At 47.4% G+C, this 21,696-nt stretch overlaps 1 protein-coding gene across 2 annotated transcripts in view; it reads left to right on the top strand.

The window, feature by feature from the left end:
* The window catches only part of PDE9A (phosphodiesterase 9A), a 49,540-nt gene that overhangs the window by 9,082 nt on the left and 18,762 nt on the right, over window positions 1-21,696 (top strand). The window contains exons 2-7 of one of the 2 annotated variants that reach the window (XM_014876782.2): window positions 5,099-5,169; window positions 7,553-7,630; window positions 8,464-8,507; window positions 15,099-15,153; window positions 15,983-16,053; window positions 20,035-20,119. In XM_014876782.2, the coding sequence (XP_014732268.1) occupies window positions 5,099-5,169; window positions 7,553-7,630; window positions 8,464-8,507; window positions 15,099-15,153; window positions 15,983-16,053; window positions 20,035-20,119 (404 nt within the window). Of the gene's footprint in view, window positions 1-5,098; window positions 5,170-7,552; window positions 7,631-8,463; window positions 8,508-13,064; window positions 13,298-15,098; window positions 15,154-15,982; window positions 16,054-20,034; window positions 20,120-21,696 lie in introns of those variants that run through there. The other variant, XM_088160454.1, reaches the window with a different exon arrangement.

The following is a 21,696-nucleotide window of genomic DNA, read 5'->3' as shown; positions in this document are numbered from 1 at the left end:
ATGAGCAGGGACATTTTCAAATTGATCAGGTTCCTCAGAGACCCATCCAACCTGGCCTTGAAGGTACCCATGGATGGGCCATCCACCATCTCTGAGGTTTTGGTAACAACAGCAAGGACAGAAGTATGAAATCATGTTAACTCTCAGGGGGAAAAAAAAAAACCTGTTTGCAAATGTTGCATGGCTTTTCAGGAATATAGCCTTTTCCTCTTGGCACAAATCCAAGGGAAATGCAGTTAACAGGGTTTATATGTGGCTGATTTTCCTCTTGGCAATTAGTCATCAATCTGCAAGCTGAAGCTGAGGCCTCTGTTTCCCTTTCCCACGTGGTTTGTCACTGCTGTGACTCTGCTCAGACATGATTTCAGTTCTGCCTTTGCTTTCACAAACTGAGTGTCTTGTGTTGAATGGTCTTGCAGGAGACTTTCATGCCACCAGGCAATATTAGAGTCCCTGTATCTTCTTCTTCATCCCTGGATTTTTTGGGCTGACATTTATGACTATGCACTTTTAAAATGTGTATTATGAGAAAACCTGGAATTTCATTACAGGAAATCCTGTACATGCACGATCTTAGACCAGAGCTGGAGGAACTGCTGTGATCTCCTGACTTTGGCCTCTGTTATCCAAGATCTCAATCTTCTCCTAAGCAAGGATTTCTTCCAGCACCAGGCCTTAATGCAGGGAATGAGGTCCTTGAGACACATCTCAGCAGTGGCTTGTCACCCACAGGGACCTCAGCAAGATGACTGTGGGTCAGAGACAGCTGAGACAGGTCTGAAGGGAGAGGACATTTGTGGATCAGACCACCAGACAGTGTGTAATGATTTGAAAGCAAAACCTGTGAGAGACTCCAAGTCAGAAATACAATTTAATAGGAAGAAAGAGAAAAATAAAATACATGCAACAGTACAAAAGAAAACCATTGACAGAGTCAGGATACAACCTGACACCCCGCTAGTTAGGGTGGTGGTAGCAGTCCAGATGAAGTGATGCTGTTGAAGTAGTGATCCTGTAGAAAGGTCTGGTTGCTCTTGTCCTCTGGATACCAGTGGGTAAGGGCAACCTTGGTGTTCCAAATAGGTAGGAAATGCTTGGCTCCTCCCCCTGGCTGGAGCATCTCCCAATGGGATGATGTCATTTTATCAGTCATGCACTGGGACTCAATGGCCCATTAACAGGACATAGCTCCCTGGAGGAAGGATGGGATGTGGAAAAGGTCAAGAACACTGCCCCACCTGGTTCTCAACAGATGGCCCATAAGCAGAGAGTCTCTCCCTCCAGAGATAGGGATCACTGCCCCACCTGGTTGCAACAGATGCTGATAGAATACAAACTTTTGGGCACATCTTTACATTGTAACCCAGGACACAGTGCCAGAAATGTATGATCATGGAGACTCAGGCTGAGCAGCAAAGGTTTTGGGACACCTGCCCAAGCAGGGACATCTCCACAGGGCTGGGTGAGATGTTTCTGTTCTGCAGTCAGTGCCAGGGCTGCCTGTCCTCAAAGCTGCAGGTCATCCTCTGCAGGTCACAGGAGAACCCACGTGCCCCACACGGCCAAAGTGTGGCCACCAGCCAAGTGTCCCCACGTTGCCTCTGTTCTGCTGATGTCCCCCCAGTGACAATGGACTCCAGGCAAATAGGATTCCTATACTGGGCTGGAGGCATCAACAGTACTCAGTGCTGTCCTCCCACCCTCTGAAACACATTCCAATTGTGTTCCATCAGCACAACTGGCATCGACTTTACTGGGAGCACGAACCTGTGGACAATAACAGGAACAATTGCACATTGCCACAGAACATCTGAGGCTGGCTGCTGTGTTTTAGAGCAGAAGAGGGATGCTCAGAAAAGCTCAGCAGGCTGCAAAAGAAGGAAACTTTAATACCATGTGCTTTTTGATTTAAAAAAAAAAACAAACCAGCTGAGGACAAGCATCCTGAGAGGAGTATGAATCTGCAGTGGGTGATTCACAAATCCAGTTTTAGCAAACCCAAGTAAAAATGCCAAGTATGGAAAACTGAAAATCATGTATGGAGATAGCTCATGATCTAGTATCACAGCCTTTGTTTCGCTTCCCACTCTTTCACTACTGCATGGAGTAAAAGGAAACATTAAAATTCATCCTCAGTGCATTGAAAGCTCCTACTGCTTTCAATGAGTCAGGCCAACTTTCTTACCTTTAATGTTTGCTAATATTTTTTTTTAATCTTTTCTTCTCTTGTCTGTCCAGGTCAATAATAATTGATTTCCAGAATAAGAAACCTCAATACCTGAAATAACACTCCTGGCACATCACAAGCCTTTGGCCTCTGTTCAGCCACAATTAACATCATCTGCCCAGTTACTGCATATACCAGTTGTAATGTCCAATAATCTGCCAGCCAATTTTAGCAGCTGTCAGTCTGTCAGGAGGCTGGGTTCTGCTAGGAGCAGGATTTCAGCCCTATCTGAACTCCATTGGCTATATTTTACTGCTCTGATTGCTTTAATAACCGAGAGTCAATCACTGGGCAACAGAGACTTTCAGAACACACCCATTTCCCCAGCAGCACTTACTATCTGCCTCAGCAATCAAGTGCCTGCAGGTTTAGTGAAGATATTGCCTGAAGTAATTTTATTTGGGGCAGAACCCGGGGAAGGTGGGTGTGAGTGTAGCTGTAGGTCACCTCTTGAAGTGGCCACCATCATCTTCTCTGCCTCAGCACCCCTGATGCTTTGCTCAGGAGTAACAAGGCTCCTCAGCACCAGGGAAAGCTGGAGGCTGGAGCTTTGCAGTGTCTGTGCACCCCAGGAGCAGCCAGCCTGGCCAGACCTTGCTGAGCAGTCCAGCCTGTCCTGGTGCTCCAGGCTGGCAAGCCCTGAGCTCTGAGCAGGCATTACAGCCTTGCACAGCCTGGGATCTCCCGTGACTTCCCCATTTGCAGTGGCAGAGGTGTGGTTGGCACCGGGTGACACCTCCAGGTGAGGAGGGATTTCCCCAGCAGCCTGAAAGGCTCCTTGGAGGAGGCACAGGGGAAACTGTCACACCAGTGCTGTGACAGCTCAGGAATTCAAGCACCTGAAAGCCCAGGCTGACAAGGTGAGGCTGCAGGCTTAATTACCTCCTGGCACCTACACCTTTCCGAGGAGTCATTAATTAGATGATGACTTGTTATTTTTTCCAGCGTGGTCCTCGCCTCACTGAGCAATCTGGGGAGGGTGGCTGCAGCCCTTCTGCCTTCTCCCAGCTGTCATCCCAAGAGACACATTCCTTATTCCCTGGGTCACCAGCCTCCAGGCTGATCTGTGGACATGCACACCCCTCGTGCCTGTGATGGGTGGCAACAGAAACTGTGCCCGAGAATATGGAGTGGTTGTGGGGAGCAGAAAATCGCATTTCCAACACTCAAGGAGAGGAGAATTTTGACCTTGATGTCCCTGTTCATCTGCAAAATGCAAGTTTCTTGTTCCTCCTGAGTTTTGCCATTAGGTCAATCTCCACAAGTGCCTTTGAGGTGCTGCATCCCGAGCCCAGAGGCTCTGTGGCTCTTTCCTGTGGGATGTGAGAGGAGAGGGCTGCAGGGCTGGGCAGGGAAGCTGCCCCTCTGTGCACCACTGCTGCCCCACTGCCAGCCCCTGCAGCTGCAGCATTCCTGTGTTCACCAACAGCAGCAGCCTCTGCACAAACCATCCCCACTGCTTGCTGCTGCTCCTGGCTTTAGGAAGGAGAGTCTGCCTGCAACAGAGCACTTCATTTCTATGGCAGGTTCAAAGCCTCCCCCATAGTCACTTGAAAGAACTCAGAGCTGCTCTGAGAAAAGGGCCACAACACTGGCAGAAGCATTCAAACCCAATCCTTTATTCTCATGTCTACACTTTTTTTTATTCCACCCACACTTTCTTTTTTCACTGGCAGCAGAGATACTTTTCAATGGCTATGTTTTCCCCAATAAGTCCACTAGAAACAAGATTTTGATTTAGAGCACTGGAAGATTTGATAATGCAACATGCACCCAACAGAGGAGATGTGGGTTTGGATTGGAAGTAGCCTCAGGGGCCTCAGTCACAAGGACAGACATCTTATAAATGCACATTTATTGAAATGGGACACTCCTCAGGCAGAGTTCTGCTGTTGAATTCTTGAGTGGTTTTCTCAGGTTTTTCAGAGGCACACTGCCTCTGAATCCAACAATACATCAAATTAGGACCCCTGGGTTCCATTTCTGACCTGCCACTCACCCATGATAAGATACAGGGCATGTAATTTAACATAAAAAAACTTCAGATTACAGAGTTTAAACATTGCACAGGGGCATAGTGAGACTGATGGGAAGTACTACAATGGTATTATTAAAGTGTTTTCTAACTGCAGAAGAAGCTGGGAGGACCATGACCTGCAAGTCCTGATGGACACATGAGTCTTGGGGAAAACTGTGGCATGGGATTGTGTCACTGAAGGCACAGGAATAGCAGGAATAGAAAAAGGGATTGGGGGATGTGCTGCTCAGTCTTCTCTGCATTGGGGCTGCCTGCTGTGTGTGGAAGGGTGGGAGGATGAAGAGGTATTTGGGGAGATGGGAAGGTAACTGTGGCACATTTTATAATTCCAGGTCTGGCTTCTAACCTAACAACAGGAACATCTGACAGTCAGTAGGAATTTTGGCACAAGCTCTGCTCACTTTAAACTTAGTATAAGATGGTATAGTCCAAAAAAACAGTGCCCTTGTATACCATCCCAGGACCTGCCCAAATCCGGGCAGTGTTCTGCCTAAATCCAGGCTCTTACATTCTTAAATTTACAGTTGTTATCATCCCACAGCAACACTGAATTTTGAGAAGCCCTGTGCTCTCAGCTCACACACATTATTGCTCCACTTCTGAACAGCACTTAGGTCTCCAGAGCTTGCTTGCTTTATCAACAAAGACACAGGTTTTACACAGGAGTAGAGAAATATTCCAGCTCACAAATCAAATCAGATAATTGAAATCACAGACTGTGCCTTGAAATTAGCTCAGTGCATGCCTGAACAGGATTCATATCTCACTGGGAACTAACCAACCTTTCTCTTTTTTTTTCATTTTATCCCCTCTGCTGCTGTTTCCTTTGGAAGGTGATCTTCAGTAAATACTGCAATTCCAAAGATATTATGGACCTTTTCTGCATTGCAACAGGGTTACCGAGGTAGGTCTGTCATTTGTGACATTCATTTCACTTTTGTTTCTTTCCTTTGGGAACAATTTAAAGACAGGCACCAAATGATTTATTTAGCTGCTATTCAGGCTTGTTTCTCATTCCAGCCTGCTGGAAGAAGAAACTGGGGCAATCAAGAGCTGGAAAAGTGAGGAGGCAGGGAATTGAGCCACCTCAGTGTTGGCTGCACATGAGGAACAGAGTGGAATAGAGTAGAAAGAGGAGAAATAATCTAAAATAAAAGCAAGTGAAGAAGCCCAACCCTGAGTACACACAGGTTGGGCACACCTACCACTTATATCTCAGCACTACATTTTTGAGTGAAATGCAGCCACATGTTTAGAACCTGTATTTATGGGAAAAAATGGGGTCAACAAGAAGTGTTGCCACTAGGTAATAAGCTTTCTCTTTAGGTGTTTTAAAATCTAATCCCAGGCATGGGATAGTCAAACAAAAAGCACCTCAGCTGAACCATTTTATAGAGCATAAATATCACCATATCCATTGCCCAAGACACATATTTCCTAATTGATGTTGGCTTGTGAAGTCCCTGTATCCCTTCTGCTGTAATTTTCCATTTGGGGAAATTTCAAATAGGATTTTTTCCCTTCAAACTCAAGAGCAGTATCCAGCTGAAACCTCAGTGTTGAGAGGGGTCCAGGGTCATGGGTGGGTGTGTGGGAGATGCCAGGATGTGGTGGAGGGTGGCACAGTGTGACATCCATCCATCCACATCCATCATCCATCCATCATCCATCATCCATCCATCATCCATCCACATCCATCATCCATCCATCCATCATCCATCCATCCACATCCATCATCCATCCACATCCATCATCCATCCATCCACATCCATCCATCCATCCACATCCATCATCCATCCATCCACATCCATCCATCCATCCATCATCCATCCATCATCCATCCATCCATCCACCCATCATCCATCCATCATCCATCATCCATCCATCCATCCATCCATCATCCATCATCCATCCATCATCCATCATCCATCATCCATCCACATCCATCATCCATCATCCATCCATCCACCCATCATCCATCCATCCATCCACATCCATCCATCCATCCATCCATCCATCCATCCACATCCATCCATCATCCATCCATCCACATCCATCCATCATCCATCCATCCATTCATCCACATCCATCCATCATCCATCATCCATCCATCATCCATCCATCATCCATCCATCCATTCATCCACATCCATCCACCCATCATCCATCCATCCATCCATCATCCATCCATCCATTCATCATCCATCCATCCATCCATGCATCCATCCATCCATCCATCCATCCATCCATCCATCCATCCATCCATCCATCCATCCATCCCTCCACCTCTGCAGCACCTCCAGCCAGTGGAGCAAGGGGAGGGAAGCCCCTAAACCATCTCTAGAACCTTCCATCACCTCTAGAAGGGGGAATCTGCTGTCTGCACAAGGACCTCGAGCAGCACAGGCTGGATGCAACAAGGCAAAGTCTTTATCTCTGGACACACAACTTTACACTACAGGAAAAGTGCAGGAGAAAAATAAGCCAATCTTTTAATCATGGTTTTATTGCATGACTCCAGCTCTGAGGATTGAAAGATAAAATTAAAATTTGCATAAGTTGCTTGACAGAATTAATGCCCTTTGCTGTTTGTTCTATTTCCTCCCATTTGACCTTAGAGAGGGTAATAACTCTCATTTTCCTATGATGTCAAATACTTCCACTCCATTACCCAGGAAACTTTGTTCAGCAGTTTTAATCATTCACAATCAGGATGTTAACTGCATACTTGGCATTTTATTTTCATCAGAAGATTTTCAAAGGAAAATTGCATCTCAACCAGGATCCTGGAGCCAAAGTAAATCTCCATCTGAGCCTATGAGATCACCTTTAGCACAGTATTTATAAAAGACCCAATATTCAGCAAGATATTTGTTTTGTTTGTTTTGGTAAATGAGTAACTAAATAATTTCAATACATTCATAACACCAAAAGTCAATTGTATGATATGAGTCAATATGTACCTGCTGAGTCAATGTATCACAAAATACAGCTTTTTAACAGAAATTATTATTCAGTGAGTCAAGAGAGCAAATGAATTAGCAGGGAGCAAGGTCTGCTCTGAGATCAAAAATGATCACACTTCACATTTTACATGGGTGGAGCATCAAGCCTACCCTGCCCTGGGCTTTGACTCCTTCTGCTCTGAGGTAACAGAGGTGCCAGGCCATGAGTGAGGAGAAAAGATGCTTGTGCAGGAGAGAAGGTGGCTCTGCATCACATGCAGCAGCACAGAATTCCAGCTGGCATTTCTAGGTCAAATAATCCTCTTTGGAACTTGCTTTTCAGGAACACAACCATCTCCCTTTTGACAGCAGACAACTGCATGGTGTCCATTGACCCCACGATGCCTGCAAACACAGAGAGGTAAAGCCCTGCTGCCACCTGCTCCTCCAAAGCAGGCTCAGCCCCAAGGCCAAGGGATTTTACCTGCAGGAGCCTTTTGTGTGCAGTGGGAGGGGAGCAGCTCCCCAGAGGGAGGGGGATGGCACTAAGAAATGCTGACCTCTAACACCAGTGCTGGTTTGGAAGAGTTTCACCTGTTAAAGCAGGAGTAATTGTCTGAGGGAAAAAAAAATACTGCTTTTAGGTGTTTGATGTAGAACATCTGTTCTCATCCCTCCCTGTTTGCTGTCTGAGCTCTGTTGTTCCCCCACTCCTGATTCTCTGCTAGGGCACAAGCAGCAGATTACTTGAAAAGCAAACACAAAGCCTGTGATGCGTTTAGCTCTCTTCATTGCTGGCTTTGGCTCATATTTCATCATGATTTATCACTGCCATTGCTGTTATTGATACCGTGTGGTGGAGCCCCAGCAGCTGGGAGGGAGCTCCTGCACAGGACAGTGCACACAGAGCAGAAAGAGATTGTGGCTACTCCATCCCTAGAAATGTTCAAGGCTAGGCTGGACAGGGCTCTGAGCAACCTGGGATGGTGGGAGGTGTCCCTGCCCATGGCAGGGGGTTGGAACTGGGTGATTTCTAAATCCAACCCAAACCATTCTATGGTTCTAGGATTCTGTTTCTGGTAAACCACAGGGTTGTATGTTCAGGAAAAGTGCCTATTGCTCATTCAAACTCACAGGTTTTAAGAGAGCTTAGAATATATTCAGATATTTCTCCCTGTTTCTCAGGGAATATGGATGTGAACTACAAACTGCATTTTGAGTGTTGCTTACATCAACCCTCTGTGACTCTTCCAGGTCTCCATACAAAGTGATACCAGTTGTGACTGAGCAGCTCTCAGGTAAAATGACCCTTTTGAACTGGATCTAATAAAGCTGAATTAAGTAAAGCTGGATTTGCAAACATTTGCATGTGGAAATTATGAAGCAAAAACCCAAAGATGTCGGTGTCATGGTTGTAGCTGCAGCAGAATAAGAAGTGTTTGATCACAGTGTTCTGCAGGAAAGTTTAAAAATCGTGCCAGAATTTCAATGAATTTGAGGATCAGGTAAATGGCTGAGTCCAGGGAACTTTCCCAGTGCCTTGTTCTGGTCTGGCTCAGCACTCCTGATGCCCTGGGGAAAGTCTAGCATGGAGCACTGGGGGTTTTTCAGGCAAGACAAATGAAAGCCTGTCCTGCAGTGTTTTGTTAAACCTGCCCATTCCTCAGCAAAGCTCTGCTGGAAAGCTGAGCACAACATTTGGCCTCATGTTATTTCCAAATGGCTGAGGAGAGAACATAATTTCAGTTGTGGGCATGGTAGCTCTAAGTGTGATAAATATTTAAATTCACCTGACAAGATTAAAGAGGGCCGGGGTGAAAGAACACATCTGGAGCACATTCCCCAGCCACAGGCAGGGCTCAAGTGCCACTCCTCCCACTTCTCTTTTCCTGCCAGTATCACCCTCAGGCCAGCAGCTCTCAGACACGAGCAGAACATTGGCTTGGGGCAATTCCTGTGAGCATCTGGCTCATGGTTTCTCTCATCTGTGCAGCTGCAGCTTCTGCTGCCACTCACATCAGGGCAGCCTGAACACTCTGGAGCCACGGGGAGAGGCTGGCAGGGGCTGCAGCAGGAGAGGAGACATAAGCTGGGGACATTCCTTGGAGCAGGCAAATGGGAAGATAGGAGAGACAAGGGACAAGAGGTTATGATTGTCCTGGAAACACGGAGTGCACAGGCAGAACAGGAATGAGACAGAAAGCCTGGGGCCGGAAAAAGTAGTGAAGTTGGCATAGGAGAGATGATGTTTTAGTGGTCCCACCTCATCTACTGGCTTTTCACCCTTTTTCATCCTGAATTATGGATGAAAACAGAGTGCCTGACAGCACTTCTTCTTCTAGAAGGGGAGGCACAGGGAACTGAGGCTGTTCTGTGAGGCATCTGCATTGGCAGAAACATCTGGAAAGGAGGATGTGGGGAAGACAGAGAGGCAACAGCAGGGAGATTGTGCATGCAGGGAGCAAAGGTGAACAGAGAGCAAAGAGAGCACGGAGGGTAGGGAGCAGGGAAGAGCCTACCCACAGTAAGATCTGTAACAAGCCATAAACAGGCTGCATGTCAGTGATTTCCAGAAGGAGATAGTCACAGCCAAGGGACACGTGACTGCCAAGGCATAGAAGCTGTCTGACAAACTATTTCCTTATTGTGACAAATCCTGCTGCAGCAGCATCCCTCTCCTGGCCTGGGAGTGCACGGTTTGCATTATCACATGAGAAAAGGTGGGGTGGAGCACGTGTCTCTGTGTCCCAGCTGGTGTGAGTAGCCAGTCTCCAACTGCCCCATGACAGAGAAATGGGGCCAGCATGGCTCCACCAGGGAATGCCACTGAGTTATACCAGCTGGGAAGCTGAATGAGGGGCTTGCTAGAAAGTATACTCCTTTTTGAATGTAGTTTTTTATTCCCCTAACGTGAAGCTAACAGTATATTTTTAGAGGACCATGGATGACTTTTCACACTCTCCCAAGGCCCTCATTTTTCATCCCCAGCTGACAGCACGTGGCTCTGCTTTGTGCAGAGCACAGCTCACTGTGTCAGCAAGATCTCTCTTCACTCCCTGCATTTCATAAAACAAGGATTTCCAAAGATCTGAACTGAAAAGGATAAGAAATATTCTGGTCATAGTTGTCAAAACATAAGACAGAGTCTGCTATGGAAAGAGGAAGAAAGTTGAGCTGAGTGTGATGGAACTAATGTTCCTTGGTATCTTTTTCTCTTTCACATGGCTTGTCATTAATCTTAAGCATTCCTGACATTTTGCTGACAGTAGGAAGAATAAACAGAGTGGGAAAGTGTTCCTCTTCATTAAAAGAAAAAAACCACAGCTCTGTTCTATTCTTCAATTCTCAGACAACTCTGCCTGCATGATCCTGCTTCCCAAAGCAACTCATCCAAATATGTGCCAAAAAGGGGGTCACCCCAATTTTCACAGTGGTGGGAGGTAATGCACCTCCTTTCAGCAGTCTCCCAGGCAGCTGCAGAAGAATGACACAGGGAACAGAGGCTGTAAAAGGTGGGACTGGAAATATAATCCTTCGGGAGGAAAAACATGAGCAGTGGCTTCTACCCAGCAGAGGAGATATCCACTGGTGTCCTGCTAAGAAACAGTTCTTCATTTCCTGGCCACAGTCATGGGAGAGGGTTGGAAATAAAAACATTATTATTCCAGAGAGTGTTGGATGCAGCAGCAATTGATGTGTCAGGGCTCAGCTGTCTGCAAGTGTTAGGATTAGGGTGAGGGTGAAGGCAAGAATTAGGGTTAGGGTCAGGGTGAGGGTTAGGGGAGCCCAGAGCTGGCTGGCTCTGAGCCTGTGAAGCTGCTGGATCACACCCTGTCCCTCCTCCCATGGCCCTGGACCAGTAGACACACGGCTATCCAAGCAGAGCATCAAAACCCCTGTGGCAAAGCCTTTTCTCTGTGGTATTTAAATTTCCAAGCCCATTGAGTGAGCATCCTCTCCCTCCCAACAGGAGAAGGGCTCTGGTCTGTGTCCTCCTGGTGAAATGACTCAAAACTCACGAATTGATGGCTGTGCTGTTGCTCTAATTGGTAGGCTTCGGGCACTTATAGATTAGATGGAGGTGACAATTAATTGAACAAACCCTATTAGCAGCACCCTCTTGGGGGATAAAATTGAAGTCTGCTGCATTTCTGGTAGTGCAGAGAAAGGAGCTACTGTGGAGATCAAGTGAGTCTGAGCCACTGTGGTCCTGAAAGGACAGGAAAACACTCACAGGGACTTTCCTACTGTTCCAAAGGTAGGGCAGCAAAGCCCAGCAGTGGCTGCACTAGAGATCTGCAGGGATGCTTTTTCCCCCTGGATGATTCAATACCCGAGATCTTGTGCAGTTTGGTATTGCTAAAACAACAGAAGCTTGTTGCTGTGTCTAAATCTTCTTATTCTGGCATGTCTCTCTTCTCCTTTTGGAGTCTTGTTCACGCTCACAGCTCAGGCAAGACTGAGGAGGCAGAGACTGGGAGAGAAAAATCCTCCTCCCACTCCTAAATGCTGCTCCTTAGTGCATCCCACATGGATGCATGCACCGGGATGTGGCCAACTCGGGACTGCTCACCTGATGGGGAATTTGCATGAGACAGCCCAAATTAACCTGAGCTGTGAATTTCATGAATTTGGGGCTCAATATGACAGATTCATGGACGTGGGCTTGGGCTTGAAATTCACCCTTTCCCAAGACTCTGGCTGCTTGTGGGGTTTTTTAAATTACGCTGACTGCCCTGATCCAAGCAAACCACAGAAAGTGAAATGCAGAGAGAAGCCCAGAGGCAGAAACATTTGTGAGAAACAGGGTAGGGATTCACCAGCCCGATGCTGGCAATGAAGGGGAGATGCCCAAGCCCTCCCAGCCTTGCTTGGCCACAGCAGAAGGGACAGGGCGAAGCCAAGCCACCCCCCCAACCCCATGGACTGCCTGCCCACAGCCTGCTGAGGCTGGCAGGGTGGCAAAGGGAGCCAGGGACAGTGGGAGGATGGAGGTGGCTCCCTGGCCGTGATCCCAGAGGGTGAGAGGGTGGAGGGAGAGGCACTGCTGAGTGTGAGGCACAGGGTGCCTGCCCGTGGGTAATAAAGCACCTGTGCCAGTGCAGGGTCACCTGAGCTGCTCCTGTGTACCTGGTGCCAGTCTGGCAGGGAAGGTGTGCTGTCCCTGCCAGCCTCCCACCCGGCCACAGTGGGAGTCACAGGAAAAACTGCTGCTGCCATATTCCCCAGCACCTGCTTTCTTCCCAGAACCTGCTGGAGACAAGGCAGAACTGCTCCTTTCTCCACGGTGTGCTGGCCAAGCTCCCTGCTGAGCTTGGCAGAGGCCATAGGGCAAAGAGCAGGAGTCCCTGTGCCTGCAGTGAGCTGGGCAATGAGCCACGGGGAGCCTGGGGAAGCCTGGGCTGACCTGTCCCCTGCCCAGCATTAACCATTGCAGCATCTTCTGGAGGGATGGGGAGTTCTAATTGTCGTTTGTCAGCTGTAAAACACCCAGAGTGTTGTGCAAAATCCTTCACCTGCGTTTGTGAGCATGGCACATTCACGGTGCTGGTGGGAGGCGAGGGGAGAAAAAAGGGGATTTATTTGGGGATGCTGCAACAGGAACCTCAGCAGAGTGCCCAGAGCTGCTGCCAGTGCTGCTTGCAGTAGGATTTCCTTTTCAGAGAGGGAATCACGGCAAAACAAATGCAGCAATCCGAGGTAAAAGGTGTCTGTGTGCACCTGGGGCTCCAGCCCTGCCCAGAAATATCTAAAAAAAGAAGGCAGAGGGTAATGAAGGGAGCAAAAGCACACTTAACTCTCCTGTCCTACAAAGGAGGGGACAAGCAAGACTAGATAACGTCAGAGCAATGTCTCATTTTCTTCAGAAACAGGGGTTACCAGAGGTCTTCTTCTCGGAAAGGAACAGGGCAGAGAAATGGATCTTTGTCTCTTTAAGATGAGGCGAACTGCCACTCTTAGTCATATATCTTTACTGCACCCTAGGGTTATAAAAACATACATCTTCATTTTGAAAGTCTTTTATTACATCCATAAACATCAGATTGCAGCTGACTGTTCCCTGGACGAGAATTTCCAAGCACTCCAAGTGAGTTTTGACAGGGGGAGGGAGTGAAAGTAAGATTGTTGGCTTTTTTTTTTTTTTTTTTTTTTTTTTTTTTTTTTTTTTTTTTTTTTAACTGGAACAGTGTTTATAGGGAACTTGTCAGTCTCTGGCACGCTCCAGCCACTGTCAGAGGGCTGAGCAGCATTGAAGGGAGAGGACACGGGTTTCTCTGCTTTCTCTGCTCATTTTCTCTGTTGGATTTGGTGCCATCCCAGGTGCTGCCCTCGGTAAGTTTTCCTCCTTTCTTAAATAGGACACAGCGTTTGCTTTGTTTCAGCGCTTGGGTTTTGTGAGAAAACTGGAAAATGGGTCTCTGTGAGACGAACCAATCTCTCTGTTTTCTCTGCTAGCTGCTCTGCTGGGAGCTGGGGGTAGGAAAAAAAGGAAAAAAAAAAAAAAAAGAAGGAATTAGATCTGAGACTTTCAGAGCACAGAATGCTAGCTCCAGTTTTGAGACACAGGGGGTAACAGGCAAATTGTTTTGACCAGCAATGTGAATGCTCTTGACAAGTATCACTGACGTCTCTAATACCCAAGGAATTGCAAATCCTTTCAACAGGTACAGGAGCTATTATTTAGAAATAAATTGTAAATGCTGGGCTATACTTCTATCTGATGTCTTTTGCCTGGGTGATTGCACTTGTGAGTTGTTGTGTTCCCTCGGGGAAGGACAGAAGTATCTGCAGAAATGCCATCGGGGTGTTTCTGTGTGGGGTATAAATAGGTGTTCTGTGATCTGCAGTGTGTTGATGAGTGCACTCAGTGTTTCCTTTCCTTGAGCATATCCCCAGTGCAGGAATCACTGCAGCGCTTTGGGGCAGTTTGCATTAGCTGGTGGGGGAAAGAGGGAACAATCCCAAAACAGCATCTCGGGGCTCAGCAAAGGTGATTTGTGCTTCCCCTTTCTGCGTGGGCATCCTAAAAGATGGGAAAACATTGCCGTCGTGCTTCTTCCTTCCTAAAGTGTGCTGTCCCTTGAAATCTAGGGTCTTGTTTTGAGGGATTGTTTGCTTTTCCCTGTGCTGGTGATTGAAATCCTGGGAAAGGCTGGGGCTCCATCGGGCTGACTTTCCTGAGCCAGCAGAAGATCCTGAGCTGGGGAGCTCCCAGTGCTGCAGGAACTCAGGGAACAATGGGATCTTGACAGGACCTCTGTGGCAGCTCCGTCCAAGCTGTGTTCCCAAGGGAAAAGGGGCTGGGAAACTTGTGCCCTGCTGTGTCCATCCCACAAACCAGGAAGGGCAGACCTCGTTCTGCAGGGACAGCACTTCGTCATCTCATGTTTTCCTGGGCTTCGTGCAAGGCAGCACAACCCTTAGGCATTTACAGCAGAAAAATTGGTCTCCAGGATAAAGCTGGAAGGCAGGCTGGGTTTTATTTTGTGCTCATGAGGTGTGATGCTGTTCATGGGTGCTCTGTCATGGTGTGCTGGTGCTGCAGACACTCTGACTGTCAGCAGAAATTTTCAAAAGCAAGCTGGGATTCTGGGTGTCCCACCCAAGATCCTCTCCACAAAGTGCTGCCTTAAAACAAACCCCTTCTCAGAGACCCAGCCTCCCAAAAATAAAACTTCTGAGAAATCCTGACTGCAATCTGCAGGAAGAGGAAGGCAGGTGAGACAAGGAGTCATTCCCAAACCCTGTCACTCTTCCAAGGACCAAAACAGTTTTTGGCCTCACCATCAGAACTGGAAGCCTGAGGATGCCACTCTGAAGAAGGGTTGAGGGCGTCTTCTTTCCTTTCTATTTTTTCTATCATGTCTCCCTTCTATTTTTCTTTTCAGACAAAGAAGAATTGTTCCAGAATTTATTGGGACAGATTGCTGAGCAGTTCTCGAGGTAAGAAACTGAACATCCTTATTAATTTAAAATGTGATTTCTTTTATCAGCCTGAAGTGAAATTTTCACAGGAGGCAGAGGGGCATTTAAGACATCTTTCAAATCCCACTCTGCCTGCCAAATTTAGGTCTGGGACACATTATTTCCTGCTGACAGCAATACAGTAGCTTAAACCAAAAGCAATTTCAGTGATTATCTTTGATCTAAAAAGGAGATCAAGTAGTAAATGCTCCTTCTCTCTTAGGAAGCAGAAGACATGCTTCTTCGTTGAGTAGTCAAATCATCAGATTTGTTCCATTTTCCTCTTTATCACCCAAAAAATGTCTCTCCTTCGAGAGGATTTCTCAACATCTGTGTAGCTGCTTATTTAATCCCAGCTGGTTTCAATAAGACAGATGAGTCCCACCACAGCCCAGCAAATCACCAGCATAACTCGACAGGGGGGAGGAGGTTTCAGAGTGTGCAGACACCAAGACGCTGCTCTTGGACAATTATGAATTATCAATTTAACAATTATCAATTTAACTTTGCTTCCTTGGAGGGGTGCAGTAGCAAGATGGGGTAGATGAAGTGTTGTAGAGCCACAGTACATTCCCAGGGCCATTAAGAAGAACATTACTTGTTAATTTTTCTGAAAATCAAACCCGGATGTATTTTCTGCCCCAGTGTCAGCATTTCCATGGAAAATTTGCTTTTCCTTATGACAAACGTGGCTGAGCAGATCAATCAGAGAGACACAAGTATGGACATTTCTAGCAGAAGTTCTTATTACTTAGGGTAGGTAGAGCATTAAATGTTTAACATTAATACATGAGGGTTTTCTTTCCAGGGTTTTTAAAATCAACGAGCTAAAAACGGAAGTAGCTAATCACTTGGCAATGCTGGAGAAAAAGGTGGAATGTGAGTGTCCCTTTATTCCTATCACAGTGGGAACTGGTGCCTTGTTGTGCCCTCTGACCTGTCCTGCTTCCACTCTCTCTAACCTCTTCTAATTTGGCTAAATTTGAGCCCCAGAGGCCACAGGTGAGGGTGGTGGTGGGAGCCTGTGGTGGCACAGGTGTGGGGACCAGGGTGGGCTGGCTGGTGCTGCCACCATCCAGAGCTCCTCCTGCCCTCCCTTTGGGGGCTGCTGAGCCCTCCACTGAGCTCTGGGGCCACGTCCTGCTGTTGCCATGCCCCTGTGGCAGAGGGTTCCCACCACCCACCTCTCCACCTCCCAGCCTCTGGTCAGCCCTCCCAGGTGTCTGTCACCTCCCTGCACCCAGCAGTGACCCCCCCATCCCTCTGCACCCCCTGATCCTCTAACACGGGGGAACCTGATCCCACCCTCACTGGGGCATTTGGGCTGTAATTCCAGGGGGTAACACTCTCCTTCTGCTGTCAGTCCAATCCTTGTACTGTAACATGACCATATTGTTACAGTGCAACAGCCAAATTAAATTCACCTGGTCAATGAGCTCCTTTTCTGATTTTTTGGGGTTTTTTTGTTTCCCCTTGTGCAGTTTCTGAGTTGTTCCAGTGCCTTATGCAGAGCACAGGTCCCAGAGAGGCAGGGAAGGGGTGTGAATAAGGTGCTGCCATCCAGTTGTGACTCCAAAAGCCACATCCTTGGGGATGCTCAGTGCTGAAGTCAGGAGCAGGGAGAGCCTTTCCCAGCACTGCAGCAGGAACTTTCCCACTAGGGCTGTTTGGAAAAAAAAAAAAAAAAAAAAAAAGAAAAAGAGTTTCTTGTTAGTTGAAGAAGTTGTTTTCCTGCAACTTCCCCTGACCAGAAGCTACCTTGACCCTGCAGCTGCTTGGGGAGACTGATCCTTTGTCAGCAGGGAGAGGAAGAAATGTCCTTATTTGACGAGCAGCTGCAGGGAAGCCTCTCCCTGTGGCCACCCCAGCCTCAGGCTCCTGGTGCTGAGGGATGTCCATGGAGGGGCCAACCTGCAGCTTGCCTACCCCCCAGAAAGGAACCCAGGTATGAATTCCTCCCTGTCTGTTTGGCTGCTGCTTCTCCCAAGGCTCTGCTGGTTTATTCTCTGAACCCCCCAAAAAAAAGGGAAAAGAAAAATGAGCTCAGTCACTCTGCATTTTCAGTGAAACTTCTGATCAACTCCACTCCTCAGGGCTAAATGCCATGGATTAGAGCTAATGAGGTAAGCTGTGGGTCTTTGTATCCCCTTGGCAGCCCAAGCAAGCAGCTCTCCCAGCCAGCCAGGGGCTGCTTTTGGCCCCTGGTGACCCCCTGGGATCCCTGGCACACACTCTGCCTCTCAACACTGGCAGCTCATGGCACAGGAGGGACATAACCAAGGCATTCGTGCCATTCCTGGCAGGAAAAAACTGAGCACCTGCCCACTCCAGCACTTTATTGCTGCTTTAGGGAAGGCAGGCTGCCCAGAGCTGCTGTGCCATGCAGATTGACTGAATCCCCTGCTCCCCAAAGGAGGGCTCTCTCCCTGAGTGGGTCCCACTGCTGATGGAACCAGCAGCTGATGGAGCAGCCTGTGGGCAGGAGCTCTCTGGGCTGCCTGTCTGCAATCCACCCATCTGCTCGAAATTGGCCTTCCAGGGTTTGCAACAGAGCCCAGGCTGCAGCATTCCGAAATGAATTCCCCAGGCTGTCACGTTTAAGAGGCAAAACCGTGGGAGAGAGGGAGGGTCCAACCTCCCTGCTTGAGCTGGGCTCCCAGAGGGTGCTCTAAGAGCCGTGTTTCACTGATGGATTCAGCCCAAGGATTTCTTTAGACAGCGTAGGGTCTTTTCAGAAGGTATTTCTCGCTGCAGAATAATGTAATGGGCCCTTAATCAGTGTACATGACATGGCCATTTATCATTTGCAAGCCAAATGTGGAAAGAATTGTGCTTTTATTTTGCCTTTTCTCCTGCCTCCTTCAGCGATTCTTTTTCCACCACTTTCACATGTGCTCTCCAGGATTTCTTCCCCAGAGGGGACGTTGTGTGTGGGGATAAGTGCTCATGACAGCTCTACATCTGCACCTCACATGAAATGTTCTCGGCTTCCTTTCCCATTCCTGCCTGGAGACCTCACCAGAGAGGTGTTTTCAGGGAGCCAAATCTTTTAGCTGATTTTTAAATCCCAGCTAAAGCTTGTCACTTCTCCTTGGAAAATTATTCCATGCAGAGCAAGCACTGGGAATGCTTTGTCCCGTGGCTTGACTTACTCTGCACAGCAGCCCACACAAGAACAAGGAAGCTGGCAAAAAACCCTTTGCAATTTTTAAGTACTTCACATCTACCTTAAGAAAATAATTATGTAACTTCTCTGCTCCCCCAGAGAGATTTGGGATGAAAACCAAAGTGATGCAACATGAAAAAATGCTCAGGGCTTCCACTTTGCACCAGAACTCCTCCCTGCAGTTGCCTGTCCCACTTCCCTGTCACTCTGATAACTCTGCTTGGCTCCCACTGCTTCAAATAGGCACTGGCCACCAATTGGACATCTTGGCAAATGGGCTACCCAGAAATTTCTCCCAGGTGAATGCACCAGTGCAGCACAGAGCCTGCAGGTCAGCTGCAGCTGAGCATCAGCTGCTGAGCAAAGCACCCAAAAAAGTGCAGGCAGGTATCGAGAATGAAGATAGCAGCTTGCCTGCATCACCACATTGTGATCACCCAATTAAATTACCTGTAACTATGACAGAAAAAAACCCCATAAATGTCTAAATGGGATTTTTAAGAGGAGGGCATCCCTGTAAGCAAGCGTAAACCAACCCCTTTCCCTTTCCTAATATGTGACATTCTGGGCTTAGTTCATACACATTTATTTCCCTTTTCCACTCCCAGCTGCAATCTTTGTTGTTACTCTCATAAAGGAAAACAAACCTGAGGTCTCTGCTTATCTCCAGAGCTGTGCCCTTCAAGGCAGGGTTTTATCACTTACATGCTGCCCTCCAGATAAGTGTGATCCAGACTGTGATTTTCTAAGAAAGTTGCTGAATGCTGCTTTTCTGACTGCAGTCTCTCGAGTTCCCCAGCCATGGCTCATCCATGCAAACAACAAGTTGAGTAAACAAATGAGCTGTGAAATGATTGCATGTGAATGACATGGGCGTAATAAATGGTTCTGTGTCCTTGATCACGCTGACAGTTCAACCAGGGGGAAAGAAAAGGGAGAATTATTCTCACACTCTCACTGCGTTGGGCTCCCTCAGCCACAGGGAATGAAATGCCCCACTGCATAAAAAGGCAATCAAACTTTTTGCCTCGTGGCTCTGACAATTACATGCAGAAGGGAAATATAGGATTTTCTGTGCTGCATGTAGAAATAACCTTTGATTACAGAATTGATTGGCAAAAAGAAGTGACAGGATTTCAATAGTTTAAAAAAAAGAAATCTATCATTAGAGCCGAATTTTCAATATTTTGCTCTCCCTCCTGCATTCTCACTTTGGTTTTTCTGTATCCAGCAATGCCTCTCAGAGCTTCTTAATGCTCTGCATGAACTTCCGAATTAAACCCTTTTATCTTAATGGGAATTCTAATCCTACCGGGACGTGTTTTCATAGCTGTGCTTATCATCCCATCACGGGAGTGGGGTTTTTTTTTCTGCTCAGGATTTCCTCTGACTCGTGCTCTACAGCAGAGAAGCGAAGGCAGCAGAGGAGCTGCCTGCTGCTGTGGAAAAAGCTGAGATGTTACAGCCATTCAGTGAATTAAAGCTCTGTTATCTGCATCGGCAGCAGAGAATTCCTGTGGGTTTCCAGGATTTTTGGCAGCACCTGCACGGGGGAGAGCCGAGCAGCCTGTGAGAGCTGGCTGGCTCATGGATAACCCCGCAGGCAGAGCTCTCTGAAATTCTGCACCATTGTGGAACGAGATCCTGCGACTTTTTGCCACGGTGACACCCCTGTTGTTTCCCTCTGTTGGCAGTGGAAGGCCTGAAAGTGGTGGAGATTGAGAAATGCAAGCGTGACATTAAAAAGATGAGGGAGGAAATGGCAGCAAGGAACAGCAGGTAAGTTCTGCCTGGGACCTAACCACAGCAGCAAGTGCCTGGTTTCAAACCCTCATGCAACATTTCCACAGAATTATCTCCTGGGCTTAGAAGTAAAAGAGCAAGGAAACCAATAATCATCAAGGACAGTGGCTTTAATTTACCACTTGGAGATTTATAGCTATTCACCAGTTAAATTAGTTTGGGCCATGGGAATAGAGAAAAAGGTCTTGGGAGTTATTTGTCACCATACAGAATGGGAAATCTTCATCCAGATTTACTGGGAGAGAGAGAGAGAGAGAGAGAGAGAGAATGGGAAAAGAACTTCTGCACAGTGCAGCCTTTGGCTGGGAACCAGTTAGCACCCAAATCAGCTCTAATATATTCTGGGAAATTACCAAATAAATATGTAGCAGCTCCTCTAATTATGATCTCATGCTATTATAAATCATCCGTTTCAAATTCAATGAGAAATTGGGAATTTACTTTCAAATGCAAGGGCTCATTGTGATGTTGAAGCTCAGTTTTGCTGTAATTAAAACACCAGCAGAAAAAATTGCATTTGGTACGGTGCGTGGTCTCAGCTGGAAAATGCCCCCTGTGTCACTGAAGTGCTCCACTAGGACAAACAAATCATCACTGTGAGCTTGGGAATACTTCTGGGAAGGTTGCTGGAGAGGAATATACCATGCTGCTCAAAATGGGAAGGGCATTTTTCTCAGCAAATGTAACTATGTTGTCTTGGCAGTCTCAGGGTCAAATTGTCTGACCTTTAATCAAAACTGTTTCCTACTGAGGGCAATGGGAGATGAGCTAAAAGGTTCAGGCTTTATAATCACTCGATTTTATAAATGTTGCCATCCAGATATGTCAGGAGGCACAATGATAATTCATTCCCATGAAGTCCAAGGCCAAATTCAGCTGTCATATTAGCATAAATGCAGAGTAACATTATTAACCTCAGATGTGTGCCTCACATTTATCCCAGCAGGGTGGAATGCAGTTTGCCCTGTGACTTGCATCATTTCTTGTTGGGGTGTGTGGAGAAATCTCATTAGAAAAATCCAAGCCCTGGCTGGCAGCAAATGCAAGAGCATGTGTGCTGATTTGTGCTGGGTGTGATGTGAGAAACGTGTGTGCCCATGTGTCTTTCCTTCAGCTATGGCAGGGAGCTGGCAGAGCTGAGCACTGATGCACAGGTGGACAAGGAATTAGGTCCAAAAAAAGAAATTACAGCAAGTTCGTGTTCGCTCAGTTGCCACCACACCACATCAGGAAGTACGAGACTGTCCCAGCAGCCATGACTAATTCCCAGATCCTGTCACCTTCCAATCTATATTTTGTGGTCTAAACAACAACCTGTTAACAAGAAAAGCTGGAATGGGGGGTGTTCCATCTGCTCAGTGCAGCCAGCTCCAGCTGGGGTGTCACCCTCACCGAGGGCCCGTGCTGGGATGTGACAAGCTCCAAAAGCCAGGGAGCAGCAAGGGTGCGAGGCTGGAAAGCTGTGCTGAAGATGGGAGTGGGCTCAGCTGGGCACAGACACCCAGCCTGGCTTGCTCTGAGCTCACACTCACAGCTGCTCTCGCTGCAGCAGG

The sequence above is a fragment of the Sturnus vulgaris genome, chromosome 2, assembly GCF_052056855.1.
Source record: "Sturnus vulgaris isolate bStuVul1 chromosome 2, bStuVul1.hap1, whole genome shotgun sequence".
NCBI lineage: Eukaryota > Metazoa > Chordata > Aves > Passeriformes > Sturnidae > Sturnus > Sturnus vulgaris.
Note: the sequence above shows the minus strand (reverse complement) of the source record. Positions and strands in the feature narration are given on the sequence as shown.